Below are 21,492 nucleotides of genomic sequence, written 5' to 3'. Positions count from 1 at the left end.
CCATAAACTACAATTAAATAATTAAAATAGTTCCTTCATTAGCAGTTTAAATGGATTAGTAAGCCATAAACACAAAGCTGTTTTATTACCAGAACATTTTATTTAAACACATCACACAGATGAGTCTTTTTAAACAGAATGGGAACAGCTTAGATTTTATTCAGTTTCATATTTGATCATGCCATCAGGAACTCTATGCTGTGTATGTATACTTCAATTAGTGGATATTTCTCATCTACAGTTACAAACTGTTAATAAGTATTTAGTGTACTGGTTTGCTTCAGAACATTTGAGTTATTAACTGCTAATAAAGTCATTCATATAGAAGGTTATCCTTGTATTCGGGGAATGGTAGGCGATCTGTAGTTGTGGTAGTACAGTGTGTCACACTGTGAATTATTGGAAGGACTTTGGACTATGTTCACGTCGCGCTGTCACTGTGAACTCGGCATGCTGCTAACACATGTTTGTATCACCTCTCTGTCAGAAGGACATGGTGCTGAGCTTCAGTCTGTTTCTGTGAGTGAGAGACAAAGGGAGAGCAGCAGTGATGCTACTAAATCAGATCTGCACGATTACAAATGATGCACTCACACATCACGATCGCTTCTCCACTGGTCAATAAAATTCTGATTTGAAGCTGGTTAACGTGATGACGCCCTCCTCTACTGACACACATTTACCCGTCCCCGAGATGTATGACTGTGTACATAATGCGCTGCATAATGTAGCTGAGTAACAGGTTCAGTTATAAACGCACCACACTGACATGATTCCGATGATTGTGAGTTTAAAAAATGATGAAGAAAGCAGCTTCTGTAAACATACATACACAGTGTACTGTACGTTTCTTGCCACCGCATCTTACAGGCACACGGGGGAGGCAACAAAAAAAAAAAAAAAAAAAAAAGACATACATATCAGTGGACAAAGCCATAAACACTTACACTGGCACCTCCTGGGCTGTTTAATGGCTGTTGACTTGCTGTTAGAGGGTCATTGTTGTTTGCCAGCAGCCTGGCACGGAGCGTGGGGAGTCGGGCTAACTCAGAGAAGGCGCTGGTGTCCTCCCCCATCCCCCGGGCTGAAGGTCCTTCCCCACTTTCACAGTGGAGTCACGTGAAGGACACTTCAGTCAGACGGCAGACAACATGCTGCGTGTTCGGAGCCAAGAGCCAAGAGCCAAGACTCACTAGCATCATGTTATGTTTTATTCAACATTTACATCCACTACCGGAGAGATTCAACATGTTTTTTCCTGTGTGGTACATGTAACTTCATTCTTAACAAACCGCTGAGCGCTCGACTCCATCCATAACACATTGAAGCTAAACATAAATGCAACAGATGATGTGCTTAGTCAGATCAGAGGTTTTTTTTTTAGTTTTTGACGGATCAAAAGTGTAAGAGTGATACTTATCAGCATGTTTTGTTTTTTTTTTCCAACTGTCTATTTGAACAAATTTAAACTGGACCAAACTGGGTTAATTTTAGTTTATCATATATATCATAATTTATCATATACTTCATTGATTTCATTTAGTTTAACACTGATCCCTTTCAATGGGTAGTAAAGTGTCTAAACCTTTTAATCTCTAAGTGCTTATTATTTCAACCCTTAATTCATTACTTTAGCGAATATTTTTTTAAGGCCTGCATATAATATTTATCCATCAATTTTGTCTGTTTATAATTAAGTTTAAGTAACAGTTTTATTTGTTTACTTATATGTTAGCTAATACTTTCAACTATTTTCTTTTTTGGATAACAATTTTAAGTGTTAGCCATGTCTTTAGCTAACAATTTCAAATGTTATACATGAGATTTCCACTGCTATCTTTAGCTATCAGTTGTTAATACTTTTAGCTAATAGTTTAATCATTTTCATTCATAATTTTAGCTTTCTATCTTGACTGTCATAGTTTTGAGGTTTAGCTATTTCCTTTAATAATAATTTCAACTGTCTCTATGAGTGAGAGCTAATTCTTGTCACTGTTACTTTTAGCGAACAGTTTTCAGTTGGTAGCCATATTAAGCCTAATAATTTCCAGGTGTTTATTTATCAATAGGGGATAAAATCTTAATTTGCAAGCTATCAGTCAAATAAACAAACTTTATTTATATAGCAATTTTTGATAGCCGTTAAAATACTTTACCGATGATATACAAACGAGCTGCAATAAAGTTTGTTATATTGCAATTGTATTGTTTGGCCACAGTGGCTAACAATTTCAGTTGTACACCTTTACTTTTAGCAATTTATCCTAAGTTAGTTTATTACCGTGTTTTTCGGACTATACGTCGCTCCAGAGTATAGGTCGCACCAGCCAAAAAATGCATAATAAAGAAGAAAAAAACATATATAGGTCGCACTGGACTATAAGTCGCACTTTTTTTTGGGGGGGGGGGGGGGGGGGGGGGTGGGTTGATAGAATCCGAGACCCAGAGCAGAAATTCCATCTTGAACGGCCATTTAAAATAATAATGGATTAAAGAACAGGACGAACACGGTTACGCCTCCGTTATGCTAACGTAACACATTCAGCTACATGATGCACAACGAACACGTGTTCGGTATGTTAACGTAACATTAAGTTATTCAGATAACCATAGCATAAAGAACATACTAACAAGTTAACCAAACCATCAATCCATTGAATTCTTCATCCTCGGTGTCACTTCTAAACAATTCCGTACACTCCGTAGACGAAGCGCCGCTTCCTCTTCTGTGTCGCGTTAGTCAGACTTGTCGTCAGCTGCAGTTAGTTCCAATTATTCCAGCCTTTCTGAATCCCAACAGGATGGTTTGGTTGTCACTGAAGCCCATGTTTCTTGATCCATCCAATGACTTCCAGGAAAGTTGGGTGGCGCATTCTCCCAGTTGCCGTTAAGCTGTGCTCTCCATCCACCATCCACTGCGCCCACAGGTTACGCAAGACTGCCTTAAAGCTGCAGTTCACGGAGATGTCAAGTGGCTGGAGTATTTTGGTTCATGTGTTATAAATGTCACATATACGTCGCTCCGGAGTATAGGTCGCACCCCCAGCCAAACCTATGAAAAAAAGTGCGACTTATACTCCGGAAAATACGGTAGTAAGTAATGTTTAAATACTTTTTTTTGTTATTGTTTTGCTTATCATTACTTTAATTGTTAAACTTTTTTATTTTTATTTTTTTATTTTGCTTAGACTTTTTCAGGTCCTATTCATTTTTTTTTTAACACACACTGCGTATGACTTCTTAAAGTTTGGAATAACTGTTGTAGGGATTGTTTGCATCTAAAGTCAATAAAATGTTGACACCTGAAGAGTAAATATATTATTTAGCCACATTTTAGGATTTAGAGCTAAATTTTACAGTCGTTTCAGTTTTTCTTAAACTAAAGAATGACAGTGAAAGCTAAAACATGTCATGGCTGATAAAAAGCTCAAACCTCCCTGTGAATAGTCCCATACTGTAAGTGCGCCCATTTTCATACCACACATACTCAGAGATGCGCATACACTGTATGCACAAGAAAGCCGCCTCATTTAATACCTCCATCTCTTCTGAGAGAGGGTCTGCCCGGTCACACGAATCTGGCAGCCTGCGTTTGTGTGGAGACAAAGTGAATAGCTGCAGGGTGAAACTGTGCCACTGTGCGGGCTCAGGATTAGAGCCTTGATGGCCTGTGGTGGTACAAGTGGAGCCAAGCTGGGGTATCGATGACATGGGAGCATACTCACTACAACCTCCGCTATCAAAGCACTGGGGAATGGAAAGAGACCGGGGATTCGATGCACGTCTGGCTGTGCTGCCTGCATCAGTTTTTAGCCAGAGTAACAAAAATCCTTTCCACACCATCTCATGAAGCATTGTCGTTATTTTAGATAATTAAACCAAGCTTTCTGGTGAAGGTTTCAAGACTGTAAATGCTGTATTTTTACCCATTTTACCTTTTTTTTTTTTTTTTTTTTAAACTAAAAACACCTGATTTAGTGGGGTGCTCACTGCTCGGAAAGATGTGCGTCTTCCTTTGCTTGAAATCTCTTGAGAGGTGAGAGATGTGAGAAAGCCAAAGAAAAATGGAGAGACCTATTGAGATACAAAGACATGTGGTATGTGTTGCCAGGATAATGACAAAAGCTTTGCCTCCAGTCATCTCTCTTTATCTCTAGTAGCCCTCATCGTTTCATCCAGTCATTATTTCCCTCTCTCTCATAGTGCTTGTATTTTTCTCCCCTCCATCTCTCCTTCACGCTCCTCCTTTGCCCTAATTTCTGCAGCTCTCTTCCTTCTTGTCATTTTTGGCCCTCTTTTTCCACTCTTATCCCCCAATTCTTCATCTTAACCCCCCCCCCTTTATGGCTTCCTCATCTTCTTATCCCCCCCATCCCCACCCCACCCATTACTGTGCATTCTACCTCTCTCTGTTTTTGACTCCCTCTTCTTTCATTTCTTCTCCCAGTGAGTTGTGATTGTATAGCCAGGCTGGCGACAGCTGCAAGAGCAGACAGTAAAGCAGTGGGCACCAGCAAAGGGGTGGGAAGAAGGCAGGAGCTGTGGGGATAAGAGGGGATGTTAGGATGAAGAGAAGGGGGTGGTTACTCTTCGTTGGTGAGGTTTGATATTGATCTTGTAGAAATGAAGATGAAAAGGGGTGGGTCTGCTGGTGGGTGTTGGGGGTTGGAGTTGGCTGCTCAGTATCCCACGGGCATGCATCTCATCTGTGTTGATGCACATCAGCTTGCTGCCGTGTGTTAAGCTACTGGGTGTGTTTTTTAGTCACACTGATGGGCCGAGGCAGACAACTGGGAGGGCGCTCAGGTGTTACCTGAACACCAACAACAAGCAGCTCCTGACTTGCAGGAGGATGAGGAGATGGATGAAGGTGTTTGGAGATGTGCCCTGGGGTGGCTGACCAGGCAACACAGAAACAGCTGTTCTGAATGGAGGCTGCAACCTGTGTCTGTAGGAGAAAGGGAGAGGGCATGTAAAGGAGACGGAGGGAAAAGGAAATAGACTATCCTTCATGAAGATATTTCGCTCTTTTTTTTTTTTTTTTTAAATGGATCTGAATATTTACCTTAAATAATGAAATCCAAAGATGTCACAACTATGTTTTTGATGTTTACTAAATATTTAAAACCCAAAAGTCCGTATGAACGAGGTAAAGAAACAAACATAATTTACATTTGCAAACATGTTTTCAGATAATAACACTGAGAGCCAGCAGCATTATGAGACTGTATATAAAAGATGGAGCTAGCCACCAAAACTATCCTGCCATTTTATTTTTTTTACAATTCCTTTAAATAGACATGATCATATTTGAAGAGCAGGGCAAAGGTTATCAGGTGAAGCCAGCCCTTGTTAGGATATAGGTTTGTTGGCACGTGGGACTGTAGCCTCAGGTTTATCTTGTTAACTGCAGATTATGTGACATTGCATTTCAGGGCAAGTTACAGAGTAATGCAAAAGTAATGTAACGAGTAGTGGGTAATTGAGTACAAGTAATGTGTAATACATTACTTTTTTTTGAGTAACAACCCATAATGCTGGGGAGGGGCAGGTCTGACTGTGAAACCATGTGCTCACTGGGCAATTACTTGTGCTGACAAGTCCTTAGCCAGTGACCATATCCTGGATAATCCTCCTGTTCTGAAGCATCCTATTTAAGATATACCCAAGCTGGGTTTAATGCTGATTCAGTCTGGCCAAAAGGAGTGACTGAGAGGTCAAGTCAGAAATCTGTGTTTTTTTGGGGGTTTTTTTTTTGTGGACTTCTATGTGACCAGAAATCCGCTACTGGCATTGCCCCCTGGTGGCCATTAAAAATATACAGGTCCGAGGCTTCATTCCTTAGGACTGGGAACTGTGTGCATCTTTTATGCCAATCGATGTTTGTACCAGACTGTAAAAAATGTGTGAGTGGTGGTTTTAGTTCACTGGGTTGAGCAGGTGACCCATGTGCCGTAAGGCTAATGCAGAGGCCCGTGTTCTGCCATGAGGCTGTTCACTGCATGTCTTTCCTGCTGGTCTCTGTCCCAGCTTTCCTGTCTTCTCTCCACTGTCCTGTCTGAAATAAAGGCTTAAAAGCCCCAAAATATATATTTTTTAAAAAAAAAATTCATTTCTGCTGTAAAGTTGTGAGTAGGTGGGAAGTAGCAAATACTTTATTACTGTACATAAGTACAAAACTCTGTACTTTACATATTTATTATTATTGCAACAACTTTTTTACTTTAACTGTCTACATTTTAACATAATATGTCAACTTTCCACTCCTTACATTTCAAAATTGCCACGTTATTTTGGAATTTAAGACATCGGGGGGATGCTCTATACTATATACTATATACTCTACAGCTCTATACTCTGGGGTTAAGGTTGATAAACTAGAAATATATAGCTTTCCTTTTAATTTCTTCATTAATTTTAGAGCTCTGGAACAGATACTGGATGTAAACATGGTGTGTTGCTGAAGTTGTGTTTTTTTTCCCATGCAGTGAAACAACCTGCCAAACAAATTGAAGGATACTAACTTTTTGTTATTCAAAGCTTGCCTGAAAATACAAGAAAGTTCAGTGCAGGCTACACTACACTGAAGTGGGGATGTTTACAGTGGTGTTGGACTAGTGTGGAGCTGTGGTGTTCATGGTCAGTGTAACACGGTGACAGACATCAATTTAAATTTAAGCCGATGATGCTGGTTAGAGTCACTCACTGAATTCCACCTTTATGCCAGCTTTGTACTGTCTAGTGGTGGGAAATCAGCCACAATAGCTCATGTAACATCTGCTTAGAGCAGCGGCGCATGTCAGTGATCACAGTCTGTTCACAAAATCTACTGGAGCTCAATTAGAAAGTAGTGTGACTTATTTCTTAGTTATTCTTTTCCTCACACTGCACCTTTACAACCCCCCACCTGCCAAATCCCATTTTAACCCCTGACTATCCTCATTTTTCTTTTTAGGTCCATCTAAAATGTAGGCAAAAGCAAATAAGTTATATATATATATACAGTACCAGTGAAAAGTTTGGACACAACCTTCTCATTCAGTGTTTTTATTTTATTATTTTTTTTCCTCCATTGTAAATTGATACTGAAGTCATCCAGACTATGAAAGAACACATAAGTAATCATGTAGTAAATTTAAAAGTGTTAAACAAACCAAAATATGTTTTAGATTTCAAAGTAGGCACCAGCTTTGCGCACTCTCAGCATTCTCTCAATCGGCTTCATGAGGTAATCACCTGAAATGGTTTTCCAACAGTCTTGTTCCCAGAGGTGCTGAGCACTTGTTTGCTGCTTTGCCTTCACTCTGCAGTTGGGTTTAGATCAGGTGATTGTGGAGGCCAGGTCATCTGATGCAACGCTCCATCAACCTCTTTCTTGGTTAAGTAGCCCTTACATATCCTGGAGGTGTGTTTGGGGTCATTGTCTTGTTTAGAAACAAATGATGATTCCACTAAGGGCAAACCAGATGGGAAGGCATGTCTCTGCAGAGTGCTGGGTGTACCTTGGATTTTGTTAAATTGCCAATACCATCACACTTCCTCCTTCATATTTCATGGTGGGAACTACACATGTAGGAACCATCCGCTCACCTTTTCTGCGTCTTACAAAGACATCATGTTTGGAACCAAAAAATCTCAAATTTGGACTCATCAGACCAAAGGACAGATTTCCGCTGGTCTAATGTCCGTTCCCTGTGTTCCTTGGATGAAGCCATTCTCTCCCTCTTGATGTTCCTCCTTAGAAGTGGCTTCTTTGCAGCAATTCAACCATAAAGCCCAGATTCACACAGGCTTCTCTGAACAATTGATTTTGAGATGTGTGTGTTACTTGAACTCTGTGAAGCATTTAGGTGGGCTCTTATCTGGGGTGCTGTTAACTTGCAGTTTCTGAGGCTGGTAATTCTGATGAACTTATCCTGTGCAACAGAGGGAACTCTTGGTCTTCCTTTCCTGGGGCGCTCTTGATGAGAGCCAGTTTCACCATAATGTTTGATGGTCTTTGCGACTGCACTTGAGGATACTTTCAGAGTTCTTGAAATTTTTCCGATTGACTGACCTTCATTTCTTAAAGTAATGATGGACTGTTATTTTTCTTTACTTAGTTGAGTAGTTCTTGTCATAATGTGGATTAGAACATTACTCAAATAGGGCTACTCACTGTATACCAATTCTACCTCTTCATTAACACAACTGATGGTCTCAAATACATTAAGAGGGCAAGAAATGCAAGTAATTAACTCTTGACGAGGCACAGCTGTTAACTGAAAGCCATTTCAGATGACTCCCCCATAAAGCTGACTGAAAAAAATGCCAAGATGTGCAAAGCTGTCATCTAAACAAGAGATACTTTGAAGAATCTAAAATATAAAACACATTCTGGTTTGTTTAACACTTTGTTGTTTACTAATAATTCCATATGTGTTTCTTCATAGTTTAGATGACTTTAGTATTAATGTACAATGCAGACGGTTTGTGAATAATGAAAAACCACTGAATGAGAACGTGTGCCCAAACTTTGACTGGTTTTCCATGGAAAACTGAAGCTTGACTCAACATTGGTGCTCAAAGGACCTCCAAAGTCAATAGGCATTATGATTTGGGATAATCCATACTAAACACGAACATTAAAGTTAAATTTGAACTGTTTATCACCTTTTTACAGTCTGAAACGATTTACTTAGCAGTGAGAAATGTCACACTATAATGGCCATAGTGTGCACCTTCATGAATATGTTGCTACCCAGGTGTTGATGAGCCAGTGAGCAGTCCAGTAGAAAATGTACTGAATTTAAAGGGGCAGTCACACTTATAAGTAGTTGGCTTCCTGCGAGGTGGCTGTAGTGTACTAACATTTTTTCCTCTTCACTGATTTTCATTCACAAACTGAGTGGGGTGTTAAAGCAAGGAGAATGCTCAAAATGGATCCTCATAGGGGCATAAAGATGTTCATATCTGAGCTGCCTCCTCTTTCCCAGCATCATAGCTCTGGTTTGAGACCTTTGCAGTTGCTACCATAACATCAAGTTAATGACACAGCAGTCTGGACCAAATTGAAAATTACACAAGTGACGCACACGAACCGATGGATCTTCACGTCCCTCACTGTTCATGTTGAAGCTGAACTGTTCAGGGACATTAGTTCATACAGGGCAGATTTGCATTTGTGAATTTCCTTATCTCTCTGATATCAGCTGGATGTGTCCAGGCTGCTCTCTGGAGGTCAAGAATTACAGCTCAGAATGCAGTTGATTTTGACTTGATTAAAACGGATTAAACTAATATATATATATATATATATATATATATATATATATATATACATATATATATATATATATATATATTAGTATAAAATTTCGCTTTCTTATTTTGGTGTAACATGAGAGTGACCAAGGAATCTTGATTTCCTCTGGAAGTAAAACACTGTTAAACTGAATTGAATTGAATTATATTTGCACTTCAGAAAGAGTCAAATATTGAAATATCTGAACCCTTTCAGTTGACATGTGCTTGTACTTATCCACAGCAATTTCCTCTAACATGGCTGCAGTATTACTTAAAAGAACAGAGGAAGGGAAACGAAAGTGGTGTTGAGCTCTGTCAGACTGCTCCACCTGCAGTAACCAGGTCAGCTGATCAGAGGATAAATCTCTCAGCTGACTGCTCAGAGGACCACGCCCAAAACTCTGCTCCAGCTGATTGCTCGCTCTCCCATCAGTTTATTTAAGGCGAGGCAGCACAGAGACAATAGCTCTTTGCCTGGGGCTTGTAAAATCCCACTGAATAGTCATCAGGAGTCATAAATAGTTTTTCTTCACACGTTGTTATCTCCTGGTAGTATAGTGGTTTTAAAATAAATTTTGCCAGTATTTTTTTCTTAAGCTTCTGCGAAAAAGTGGAATTTCTGTCTGAAATGTGACAATAAAAAAGTGACACCTAATCTGAGCAGTCTGACACAATATGAATGAAAACTTTATGCGTGATCCTTTAACACAGTGAGAAAGCTGATCATTCAGATTTACATTCGTTATTAGGGTCATAGCATTTGGTTGCAGGTGTTCAATACTGCTTTCTCTTGAAAATTGATCTTAATATTTTGCCTTCTTAAAGTATAGTAAAGGTGTGGACAAAATATTTTACACGTGTTTCAACTGACATGGCAGGAAAAGCATAAAAGTATTATTTATGTAAATATTTTGCATTTAGTGGGATTTAAAAAAAAAAAAAATAGGGATTCAGTCAATAAAGGCTTCTGACTGCTACTTGTACTATTCACATTCTTTTTGTTTGTTTTTTGTTTAACTTAACTGCTGAGGTGGTGAGGCGAGCCCTGAGCAGGCTCTTGCATCTGGGGTCAAACACCTGGCGAATGCCGAGCATGAGCTGCTCCAGAGAGTAGCAGGTCGGGAGTCTGATTGAGCTGATACACCTGTCCAACTGTAACGCAGGTGTCCTAAGGTGAGCTCAGGGAGGACAGAATCCTTTCATGGGAAAGAAGCTCACTTGGTCTTGATCTTCTGTTTGAATATAGATTGTGAGCTACACAGTGGTGCAGTGGTTAGCACTGTTCTGGGTCCACAGTCCAAAGAGAAGCATGTTAGGTGCCTTCAAAGTAAAAGTTGCACCTTAGCTCTGCAATAAACAAAAGGTGTGGCTTTACTTTGAAGGCAAACCTCTGTTTGTCATTTTTGGTTGCACTTTTCACAGTTTGAAGGAAAACAATCCAAGTCATGATAAAAAAAGATAATAGATTTATGACCTTTAGTATCACGAGTGTCTTATTTTTAGTGGATAAAATAAGCTTCCTGCTGCATTTAATTGTGCTTACACTGCAAATCCTCTCATCCTGCACCAACTCAGCAATTATTTTTGCTGTGTTGCTTTTACTATTGTAAAACAATTCTGTTCTATTGCTCACTAATAGTTACACAGACCTGCATGGAGTAAAACTTCATTATACTTCATGTTCATTATACTGGGACAGCAGGATTTTCCAGATCACAACCAACACATGCACTTTGACTGTAGCTTTTTTTTTTTTTTTTTTTTTTTTAATATAAATAAAAGCTTTCCAGAAATGCCATCACTAAGAAGACCTTTGCATTCCTTTGTGGTGAAACATCTGCGTGGGCTGTAGGCTAATGTGTCACCTGTTCTTTAAAGCCCTGACTAACCAGCCTGAAGGATCATTAGTGAGCTCAAAGCCTCCGGCTGCTTCTCTGTCAGTGTTTAAACAGCGACTGGGGTCAGAGTCCGGCGAAGGATGCCTGGTGTTAGTAAATAAATGATCAGAGGGGGTAGAAAACTGCTGTTGCACTGCTCTCTGTAGAGAAAAACACGACTCCCAGCAGGTGTCTGACAGCTGATCAATGCTCAGCAGTGATGGCTGCTTTTGAAGTGCAACCTGAGCTAAAACCAGCACTCTGCTTCCAAAGATCACAAACTGGTGCACGCCTGTATAAAAGACACAAATGAACATAGAGTTTTATTCAGTAACACTTGAAAGTATTGATTGATGCCAAAAACTCTTCAGGAAAGTGCTTGCTGAGGTAGCATTTTTAATGAGCAGCAGACTTTCCAATAGACTTCTGCACAATCGCACTTCTTTTTACAGCCCTAGGAGTCGCCCCCTGCTGGCCGTGAAAAAAAAGAGAGCAGGTTTTAGGCACATCAGCTTAATTTTAGTCTATGAACAAAAGTGTTGGGCCACACCTCTTAATCTTTAAATTCGGGTGTTTTCAGTGCCATTGCTACAGATGTATAAAATTAAGCACCTAGCCATGCAGTCCGTCTTTACACACAGTTGTGAAAGAAAGGGTCGTTCTGAAGAACTCACTGAATTCAATTGGAGTACTGTAATAAGAGGCAACATGTCAGTTTGTGAAGTTACTTTTCTTCTAGATTTTCCATGATCAGCTGTAAGTGCTGTTATTGCAAAGTGGAAGTGCTTAGGAACCACAGAAACTCAGTTACAGAGTCCCGAGGTGCCTGATGCACAATACTCAATAACTGCAGAGTCCCTGTTTATGATGCACAGTTTTTATTCTTTGTACTGTTTTTTTCTTTACAACCCTCACAGAGCTGTTAGTCTGGCTTCAGACGTGTACTTATCTGCTTGTTTACATTAATTTGGGTGCTCTCTGTAGGTTGCAGGCACAGCACTGAGGTCACTGATAAGATAAAGTGTAAGTGATATCGGCTTTTTGGACCTCGCAGACAAGGAACAGAGAAAGCAGCAGTTTTTCTTGCTGTAGTGCTCTCACAGAGTATGATTATGGTAATGGAGATGTATGATTAATCAGCGGCTGTGATATTTACCATTATCCACGTTGCTATAGAAGCCCTTTGGGAGAATCTAAGCAGCGTTTCTTGCTTTCTTCTCGTTCCTATTTTGAGATAACATTTCCAGCAGTGCTGGCATCGCATTGTGTAAAAGCCACACTATCCTTGAGGACTTTTTTTTTTTTTCCCCCTTCACTGTGATAAAAATATGCTTCCCATGCCCTTGTGGGTCTTATTTGTGTGTCGCTGCACTTCAGGTTTCTGTGCTGCCAGCTGAACACAAACATGTTGATTTGTGTGTTTGATGTGTGGATGAAATGCTGGCAGCGGGAAAAACCTGTGGCACGGTGAGCGTGAATGTGTGCAGAACAGAGACAATGTCTCTATCAGTGTGTGAAACTAAGATGATGACGTATTTGCATCAAGATGAGAGCCGGAGAGGGAGCAGGTGGAAGTGCTGCTTCATTCACACATTCAGTTTCTGTTTGTTTGCCTGCGTTTCTGTCAGCCTCCCTCTTTTTCTTTCTGTTCCCACCCCACCTTCCACCCAGATACCTAATGTTCTTTCACGGAGCGGCAGGCCTCCATATATGTACACATGAAACTAACTGGGAAAGGTGGACCGTGAGGACACACCCATCCAAGCATGCAAACAAATCCCCATCTCTCGTTCTTTCGGAGTCTGTTTGGATCAATTTTTTTGCTTCTCAGGAACCGCTAGCCCCGAGGAGACAGCTGTCTCTCACAGAGACCGCGGTATCAGAATAGAACAGATGAAGGCGATAGGATGAGGGCAGCTTATTATCAGTGTCAGCAACCCTCACTTTACTTCTAGACACAAAGAGAGGTGGAAAGTAACATTCGCTCAAGGACTCTCCGATATTTCTTTTCCTATCTTCAGTGTTATCCATTTTAAAGTTTTTTTCTAGTAATGGATTCATTGTTTGGTCTGTGACATGTTATAAAACCGTAAAACTCCAACATTTTAAACCTTAATTGACTTTACCAGAAAGCTAGGAAACTCAGCAAATATTCAGCTGTATTTGCTTGATATTATGCTAATTATCAACTAAGACACTAAATATTTTCCCCTTTTGCTAAAATAGAGCCCACCCAAGGCAACAAACCAAACTGAATTTGATTATTAGAGTAGAAGTACCAGTGCCACAATATAAAAATACTTAAGCTTAACAAAAACTGCACAAGTAAATATCCAGTACAGTCCACTCCAACAGTTATATACTGTGCTTTTTCCCCTTGAAATGCTTGATTGATGCACTTATGTCATTTAGAACTTTTTGTAAATTATTAAGTGAAAATAAATATGGGTTCTGTACAAATAAGTCAACTTCATTAACAGTTATGGAGGGAATCATGATGGCAGTTATTAGAGCATTACAGAATAGATAGTATGTACAACTTGTACATCATAAAACATCATGTTTGTGGTGTTCCTCAGGGTTCAGTTTTGGGCAACGAATGCACTGTCGAATATACTTAAACTGATTTTATTTGCAGATGGCACAAACTGCTATTATTCCTGGGGAAAATCTTAAAATATTAATAGAGTTGGTTGAAAAGGAAATTTTTAAATTGTGAAGGTGGAGCTACCAGCTGTGGTGAATAAGGCACCAGCCAAAAGTAGAATGAAGTAAAATTCTTGGTTGTTGTACAAGATGAAAAAATAACATGGAAATCACACATAAACTCTAATAAAATAAAAAAGTTTCTGTATTAATAGAATGTATGGATTATACTGTACACTTGTAATGCCATACTTTAATTATTTTATGAGTTATGGGGTAACACATACTGTACGTGAGCAACTTGAGAGCATTACAGATTTGACAGAAGAGGGCAATGAGAATGATACACAATGCTGATTTAAAGGTGCACAGCCACATATTATTTATTAAGTCTATTAAGTCATCAGTCTAAAACAGAGCAAAAAAGAAAGCACTACCACTAAACATCCTGAAGCTGTTTGAGGCGAGAGCAAGTGACGAGGAACATTAAAGGTGATATTTCAAATCTGAGGAACGCTAATAAATAAACTCAAATTTAAATAGTTATAAATAGAGTAAAAAAATGAAGCACTACAAATGTCAGCTGTAAAAGATGTAAAAGATTTAGAAAAGGGGAAAGTAAGAAAGAGTCTTCTGCCATCACTGATTTGATGATTTGTAAAAATCTTGCACTGGGATGTGAAATTTTGTTGGGTGGATTTGGAGGTGGAGGTGTGCAATTTTGAGAGCCAAACATTAATAAATGACATGAATATTTCAGTCCACTCTGAGATGTTTATTAAGCTCACTGTATTAAGCTCACCAGCCCATGTCATTAGAACCTTAATATGATGAGAAAAAAAATTGCACCAAAACACACTTCAAAGAAAGGCGAAGCGACTTCAGGAAGAGCAGCGCTCGCTGATGTGTGGTAGACTTTGTGTGTACAGTAAAACAAAAATAAATTTACAGTGCGAAGAACACGATGTAGGTGGAGGTAAAGCAAGTCTCAGGTAGGCCTCCTCATCAGCAATGAAGACCTGAAAAGCAGACAAATACATACACGATTTAAATCCCATCTATGGCCTTTCACGGTTTTCCTCGAGTAAAACATGACCTGACTATTGAAGTATCAGCTGATCACCCTGAGAGCCACTCTGTATCGCTGAAACTGGTCTCCTAGCGAGGTTGTGGACAGAGCAGAGAGACACACCTTTATCGTGTGAAAGGTTATTGTGAGTGTGTTGGTGTGTGTGCGTGCTCACAGGAGTGCATGTGTGTGTAAACAAAGACACTGTTGTGTGTGTAGCCTTGTTTCACCACCTTTTGCATACGGCTGTAGATAAATGAGAGAGCGACAGAGAGAGCAACCCCCACCTGGCTCCTGGTGAACTGTGTACACTCCAAATATTTCCATAGCCTGTCCTCACACAGAAATGAAGGAGGAAGTCAAAGAGAGAGGTAAAGATGGAGAGATCTAATATTAACAAGGAGACTACGTACACTAAAATACCGTCACTGTGGGACACTGTAGACTGACCAGATAGTTTCACTCAGTGGAAGAAAGCAGCACAAAGGTCCAACTGCACCTGCTCTGTAGACATGACCGAAGTCTTATTGTTAATGAAAACTAGATCTGTGGTTTAATTTTTTTTTTTTTGTAGCATTTTCACTGATTTTTATTGCATATAAGAATAGAATATAATAAGAAGTGAAAGAAGACCATGATTTGCCCTTCTATCTCATTCTACCTTCACTGTGTTTTGCCTTGTCTCTCATGTTCTGTCTGTACTCTGTTTCTCTCTTCCATTTTTATCTTCACCATCCCTCTGGTCCTGGCTCTGTTGGAGATATCTTCCTGCTTAAAGGGAGTTCTTCCTCCCTGGAGTCTCCAAGTTGTCTTTTTCTTTTTTAATATAGTAGGTCTTTAATTCAGCATGATGTTGGTTAGTGCTGTTGCTTCACAGCAAGAAGGTCTTTTCTGTGTGGAGTTTGCATGTTCTCCCCGTGTCTGCGTTGGTTCTCATCGGGTACTCTGGCTTCCTCCCGCCGTATTTGGTGATTCTAAATTGCCCATAGGTGCAAATATAAGTGCAGATGGTTTTCTGTCTCTCTGTCTTAGCCCTAGGACAGACTGGCCACCTGTCCAGGGTGTCCCCTGCCTATGGCAGCTGGGATAGGCTCCAGCTCCCCCGCGACCCTGAATTGGATAAGCGGAAAAAGATGGATGGAGGTTTTTACTTCTTGATATAAAACATTTTGAGACAACTGGTGTAAACTAGCACTATGTAAATAAAACTGAATTTAACTGAATTACACTGATACCCCCCCCCCCCCCCCCCCCCAATAAAGCAAGAAATATTTACATTTAAGAAACATAAACCCAGTTAGTTTTTATGATGTGAATGAATTTTTACTGCCAGCAGGATTTATACTATAATTCTTTATGACTCTGGAGCTCTCTTTGCTGTCTCTCTGCTTTTTCCTCTCTCTGTAGTTTGATGTCTTGTCAGGGAGCATTTGCATATTTAAGTCACAAAAGCAGTTTTAAAGTGTATTTGTGTGTATCTGCATGGTTGCATGGTGCATACTCTGTGTACAAGAATGTCACCTTTTTTAACAAAAACTCTCCTCTCTCTCTCTCTTTCCTCCTCTTCCTCAGTCCTCATTCTGCAGCCGGTGGAGCGGGACGACCTGAGCGGCAAAACCCTGAAGATCACTGATTTCGGTCTGGCTAGAGAGTGGCACCAGACCACCAAGATGAGTGCAGCAGGGACCTATGCTTGGATGGCCCCGGAGGTCATCAAGCACTCCCTCTTTTCCAAGAGCAGCGACGTGTGGAGGTGCTGTCCTTGCTTCTTTGTGTGTCACAGCACTTTCCTGGTTTACACATTGACAGATGTCTCCATGCTGGCTGTCAGGGTAGACGAATGTAGAACAGAGTGAATAGTCGGTGCGCTGTAAAAGCTTTCGGTGGGCTTTCCAGCACAGTGCCGTCAGGACAGCGCCTTCAGCAGCACAATGATCCCAAACATACAGCTACTGTAGAGTCATAAAAACTTCTGACAACCTGCAACAGATAGTCTAGCCTCTTCGGAGCCCTGATCTCAACATAATGGAGTCTGTCTGGGGTTACATGAAGAAAGAGAAGATACTGAGACGGACTAAATACACAGAAAAAATACAGGGAGATGCTATAAAAGCCAACCTGCCAGGCACCTTAAAAAGTTGTTCTTGTTTCAGATGATAAAAGTATTAAATGATATCTAAGTACTATTGTTTTATAAAACTTGTTTAGTTTTATATAACAATGAGAAATCAGGCCAAATTTTTTTTAACTGCTTTTAGCTATCAGAGTGCTGGTGTGACAGATGGGAATAGGGCAATATGGATGCAGATGATCTGTGTGGGGAACCCCAAAGGGATCAAGGAGAAGAATGAGAAGGAGACAGTTGAAGAAACTGTGATTCCAAGTGTTTCGGTTTTAAAAATAAAATCTTAAAACATTTCCAGACGGCAGCTGTTTGGTTAATAACATAGACCACATATAAAAGATGGACATGGTCTAAAGAGTGAGGGAAATATGGAAGCATCTTACACCTGAATACTTTCTAATATCCAGCAAGGGTCAGACTGTAGGGAAGTCTATGAGAAAATAACCAAACTTCTCTATTGATTTATGACAACAGCAAGCAGTCTTCTGATACATTCACAATCTCTCAATCACTAGTTTCAAAGTTTATTTAATACTCTGTTCACTTGGTGTATACTGGGCCACTTCAGTGTGCTTGTTTTTACTGCATTTATTTAAAAAATGTTCTTATAGTGTTGCATTATTGAATGTGCAACCCCCCCCCCCCCCCCCCCCCCCCCAAAGAAGCACTTAATGAAACCTGTTATTTTACTTTCTTTTCTTCTTAATTAAGCTTTTTTTTTTTTTGAGTTATTTTTTTTTACCTTGACTTGTTTTGTTATATTCTGTTGTTTTGAATTATTTAGGTTATTTTATTATAGCTAATGTATACCATATTGGCTGCGATAACACATATTTTCCAGCTTGTTGGACCCAATAGAGATACCTTATTTTGCATTTTCTGCTAAATTTTGGTCCAGTTTAGACTGAAAAAGGCAACAAATCAGGGCGAGCATGCCTTGTGATTCACAAGTCTCATATAAACTGCTGTCCTAATTTTCACAGGCAGGTCCACACCATGTCAACAGTGATGATAGTGCCCATTTTTTTTTCTCTTTAAGTCAGAATGAGTTTAATGTTGTTTTTCTCTTTTTTGTGTCTCCTCACAGTTTTGGTGTGTTGCTCTGGGAGCTGCTGACCGGCGAGGTTCCTTACCGGGAGATAGATGCACTGGCGGTAGCTTATGGAGTCGCCATGAATAAGCTGACACTTCCTGTCCCTTCAACCTGCCCTGAACCTTTTGCTCAACTACTGGGAGGTAAGAAGGAGTTTGTGGTGGAGATCAGTGAAATAGGATTCATGGTCAGAGTGGCTGCTCTTAAAGCTGCACTGATGTTCATTTGAAACTGTAACTGGTTTGTCTCTGACATGTTTTTGCATATGATCTGGATATTGTGCTGTGTCTGTAATGTGTCACAGCTCTATTTGTGCCTTCTATTTGTGTTTCAGGACATATGTAAAGGATATAAAGGATATAGATTAATAATGACAGACTTTTATGTCCACTGTAGGTAAAAAACAAAAATAGTAAGTTTACAGGAAAAAGTTTGAGACTAAAAAGTCTAAGGTTATTATTATTATTAATATTATTATTAGTAGTAGTATTAATATTAATTTTGTGTAATATTACAAATGGACTACTACATATGAGTATCAAGGAATCTCATGCCGATGTAATTTGGCTCCTTCTTTTATATTTAATGTAAAGTTAATATTTTGATTTGGGAGGGACATTGAACTAATGCTCACTACAGAGAGAAGTCGTATGTGGAGCTGAGATAACTTTAGAAACAAGCACCCTAATTTTTACAGAGAAACAAATAGAAAACTCACATGGTGAGTAGCTGAATGCAAAGCAGTTATGTAATGGATCGCTGTATTTACTGAGACATCTAAGCTTTACTCAAAGAACTTAACTAGGTAGCAGTCAGATCTTTTCCTTTTGTTGAGGAAAAACATCTTAAGTTTTAAAAATCATTTGTTCAGGTCACCTACTGCAGACATAATACACACTGACACCAGAATCTTTGTAGAAGATGAAAAATCTAGAGTATACATTTACTAACCTGCTCTGTGTGCAAAACAACGCTTCAACTTGAGCCCCCCCCCCCACACATTCAAACGCTGATGCTTATTTCTGTTACTTTAATTTGCCAAAGTACACACACAGCTCCCTCGAAAATCTTTCAATTTCTGTCATCCACATTAACATTAAGTTTAGCCACTTTTACTTTGCTTTAGAATTTCAATAGCACAAACACCTTTGCGACTGCAGTTTGGGTCTCCTCTTGGAAAAATGTTTAAGCTTTACTTTCACTTGCTGCTTAGTTAATTGGAGTCCAGATAAACAGCTGCACTTGCTGCACCAAAAAAAAAAAAAAAAAAAAAGGAAACTCAAATTTATGGGAGATTTTACAGATTTTATAATCTCAGAAAACATTCAAGTTATTTTTACTCACTGAATGACTTTCTCCTCTGTCTTTCCTGATAATCTAATATAGCCCTAAAATGCTGTTGTGAAAATAACCTTAAGCTGTCACTGAAAATGCAGAAACATTTTAAATAAGCCCACAGGCTGTTCGTATCCACCGACTTTAAGATGCCACAACTTGTGAGGTTACTTTTGTTCATTTTAAACCATTTCTATCCCACATTTTGGAACTGAGACGTACACGCGGGGTTAAAATACACGTCACCTGTCTGGACAGTTTCTTTAAGTTACCATTTATTGTCACGGTCCGGGGTCCTTTTGACCCTGTGTGTTTTGTTTTGGATTTATTTTGTGTGTTCTGGGGTTTTCTTTTGTTGTGGGCTTTGGTGATGTTTTGATTTTCTAGTTCCTTGTGTTTCCTGATGTTCAGTGTTAAGGTCTGCGTCTCTGTTCCTTTGTTTGACTTCCTGTTTTATTTTGATAGTCATCTGGTCTCTGTGTGTTGTGTTCTGTTTTGCTTTCCCCTGTTCATTAGTGTTATTTCATTCACCTGTGTTTTCACCTGTTTCCTTTTCCCTCATCATCCCCTAATGTATTTAAGGTCTCTGTTGTTTAGTTCCTTGTCGCGTCCTCGCCTGCCTAGCCCTGTATGTCGGCTTCGCTGTATGTTTTGTCTCTCAAGTTTTTGAGTTTTTCTTGTGTAGCTGCTCCCTTCCGGTTTTGATATTTTCGAGTTCATGAATAAAGGTTTAGTTAAACATTATTTGAGTCTCGTGGGTCTTGTGTTGGGGTCCTCTGCCTTGCCTGCCGCACCCAGCCTTGACATTTATATGTGCCTGAGCTTCCCCGGGCCACATTTCTCCTTTTCACCTTGTAAATAACCTCTGTTAACAGTGGCGGTGCATTAACCGGCTCTTGTTTCACAGTTCAGATCGTCTCTGCTCAAACACAGACTTGCTTTATATCTAACTTGCCCTAATTTACTTATTCCCAGGTTACTTAAAAAAATTGTAGATGATTAAGCTGCAGGGCAGGTATAATATTAAAAAAAAAAAGAGAGAGAGCAAGAGAGAGAGATGTGCCTCAAACTGCCAGCCCACCAGCAAACTTCCCTCCCACTCTGCTGCTTAAAGCTTCTTTCCCCCACTTCATCTTATCCATGTTCATCCGTTAATCTCCCCTTTGTCATCCCTCAGTAGTTTCTGCACTCTGTTTACTCCTGTCATCGGCTCACTTTCATCTCCTCTCCCTCCACGTGCATTTTGTGCTAATTTAGATTCCCTAAAAAAATTTAAAAATTGTCACATGCTGCAAACTGTATTTTTAGCCGCTGAATGAAACCTACTCTTTCTTTTTGCATGGATTCAGCTGTCAGACTTGTAGGAGATGGGTTGTGTAGTGGTTGTAGTTTAGTGTTGGAGAGGCAGTAGTGATCAGATTGTGGCTCAGCAGATTATTGTAGGTGTGCAGCATGTTTCTGCAACACTGTCAGTCGGGGTTTGGCTTGTGATGGTTGCCATATGCTGTCTCATCTTGCTTCCTTCCACGTCTCCTGTTGCTGCTCTGACTGCCAGAAAGGGAAAAATGTCCAAGCCAACAATTATTGGTTCAGTCCTGTTTGTGTTGTGCTGATAAGCTAACTGCTGTTGTTGATATGCTAAGAAACATCAATGCAAGGTGGAGTCTAGTGATATTATCCATTTATCATTTTGTCAAACCTAAAAAAAATGCATTTATTAATTGACAAGTAGGCAGTTAACAAGGAGAATATCCCAGCTGTCGTAGGATAGAAGGTGGTGCCCACCCTGGACAGCCCATCACAGGGCCACTGTCTGTTTGCCTAAAGCTTGAAGGGAAAATTCACACAAGATTAATATATAAATCTGATATGTAGGGGTATTTATCCATCTAGTTTGTTTTGGTGTGTGCTGCCCACTTTCAGAGAGATCAGCTATAGGAATGTCTGCCTTCTCTTGAATGTAATGGAGTCAAAAATCCTTACACACTCTGGCTGCATGAGGTCGGGAATTGCCTTAGACAAAGAGGAACACAGGAGAAGGAGACCAACAAACAGCAAAACT

The 21,492-nt window shown here is 39.8% G+C and overlaps 1 protein-coding gene across 1 annotated transcript in view; it reads left to right on the top strand.

Annotated features, from left to right (window-relative positions):
• The window catches only part of map3k10 (mitogen-activated protein kinase kinase kinase 10), a 53,983-nt gene that overhangs the window by 16,126 nt on the left and 16,365 nt on the right, over positions 1 to 21,492 (top strand). The window contains exons 3-4 of the mRNA XM_030744422.1: positions 16,450 to 16,630; positions 18,090 to 18,238. Of these exons, the coding sequence (XP_030600282.1) occupies positions 16,450 to 16,630; positions 18,090 to 18,238 (330 nt within the window). The remainder of the gene's footprint in view (positions 1 to 16,449; positions 16,631 to 18,089; positions 18,239 to 21,492) is intronic.

This window comes from Archocentrus centrarchus, chromosome 13 (assembly GCF_007364275.1).
Source record: "Archocentrus centrarchus isolate MPI-CPG fArcCen1 chromosome 13, fArcCen1, whole genome shotgun sequence".
NCBI lineage: Eukaryota > Metazoa > Chordata > Actinopteri > Cichliformes > Cichlidae > Archocentrus > Archocentrus centrarchus.
The sequence above is the reverse complement of the archived record's forward strand: the minus strand, read 5'-3'. Positions and strand labels throughout refer to the sequence as shown.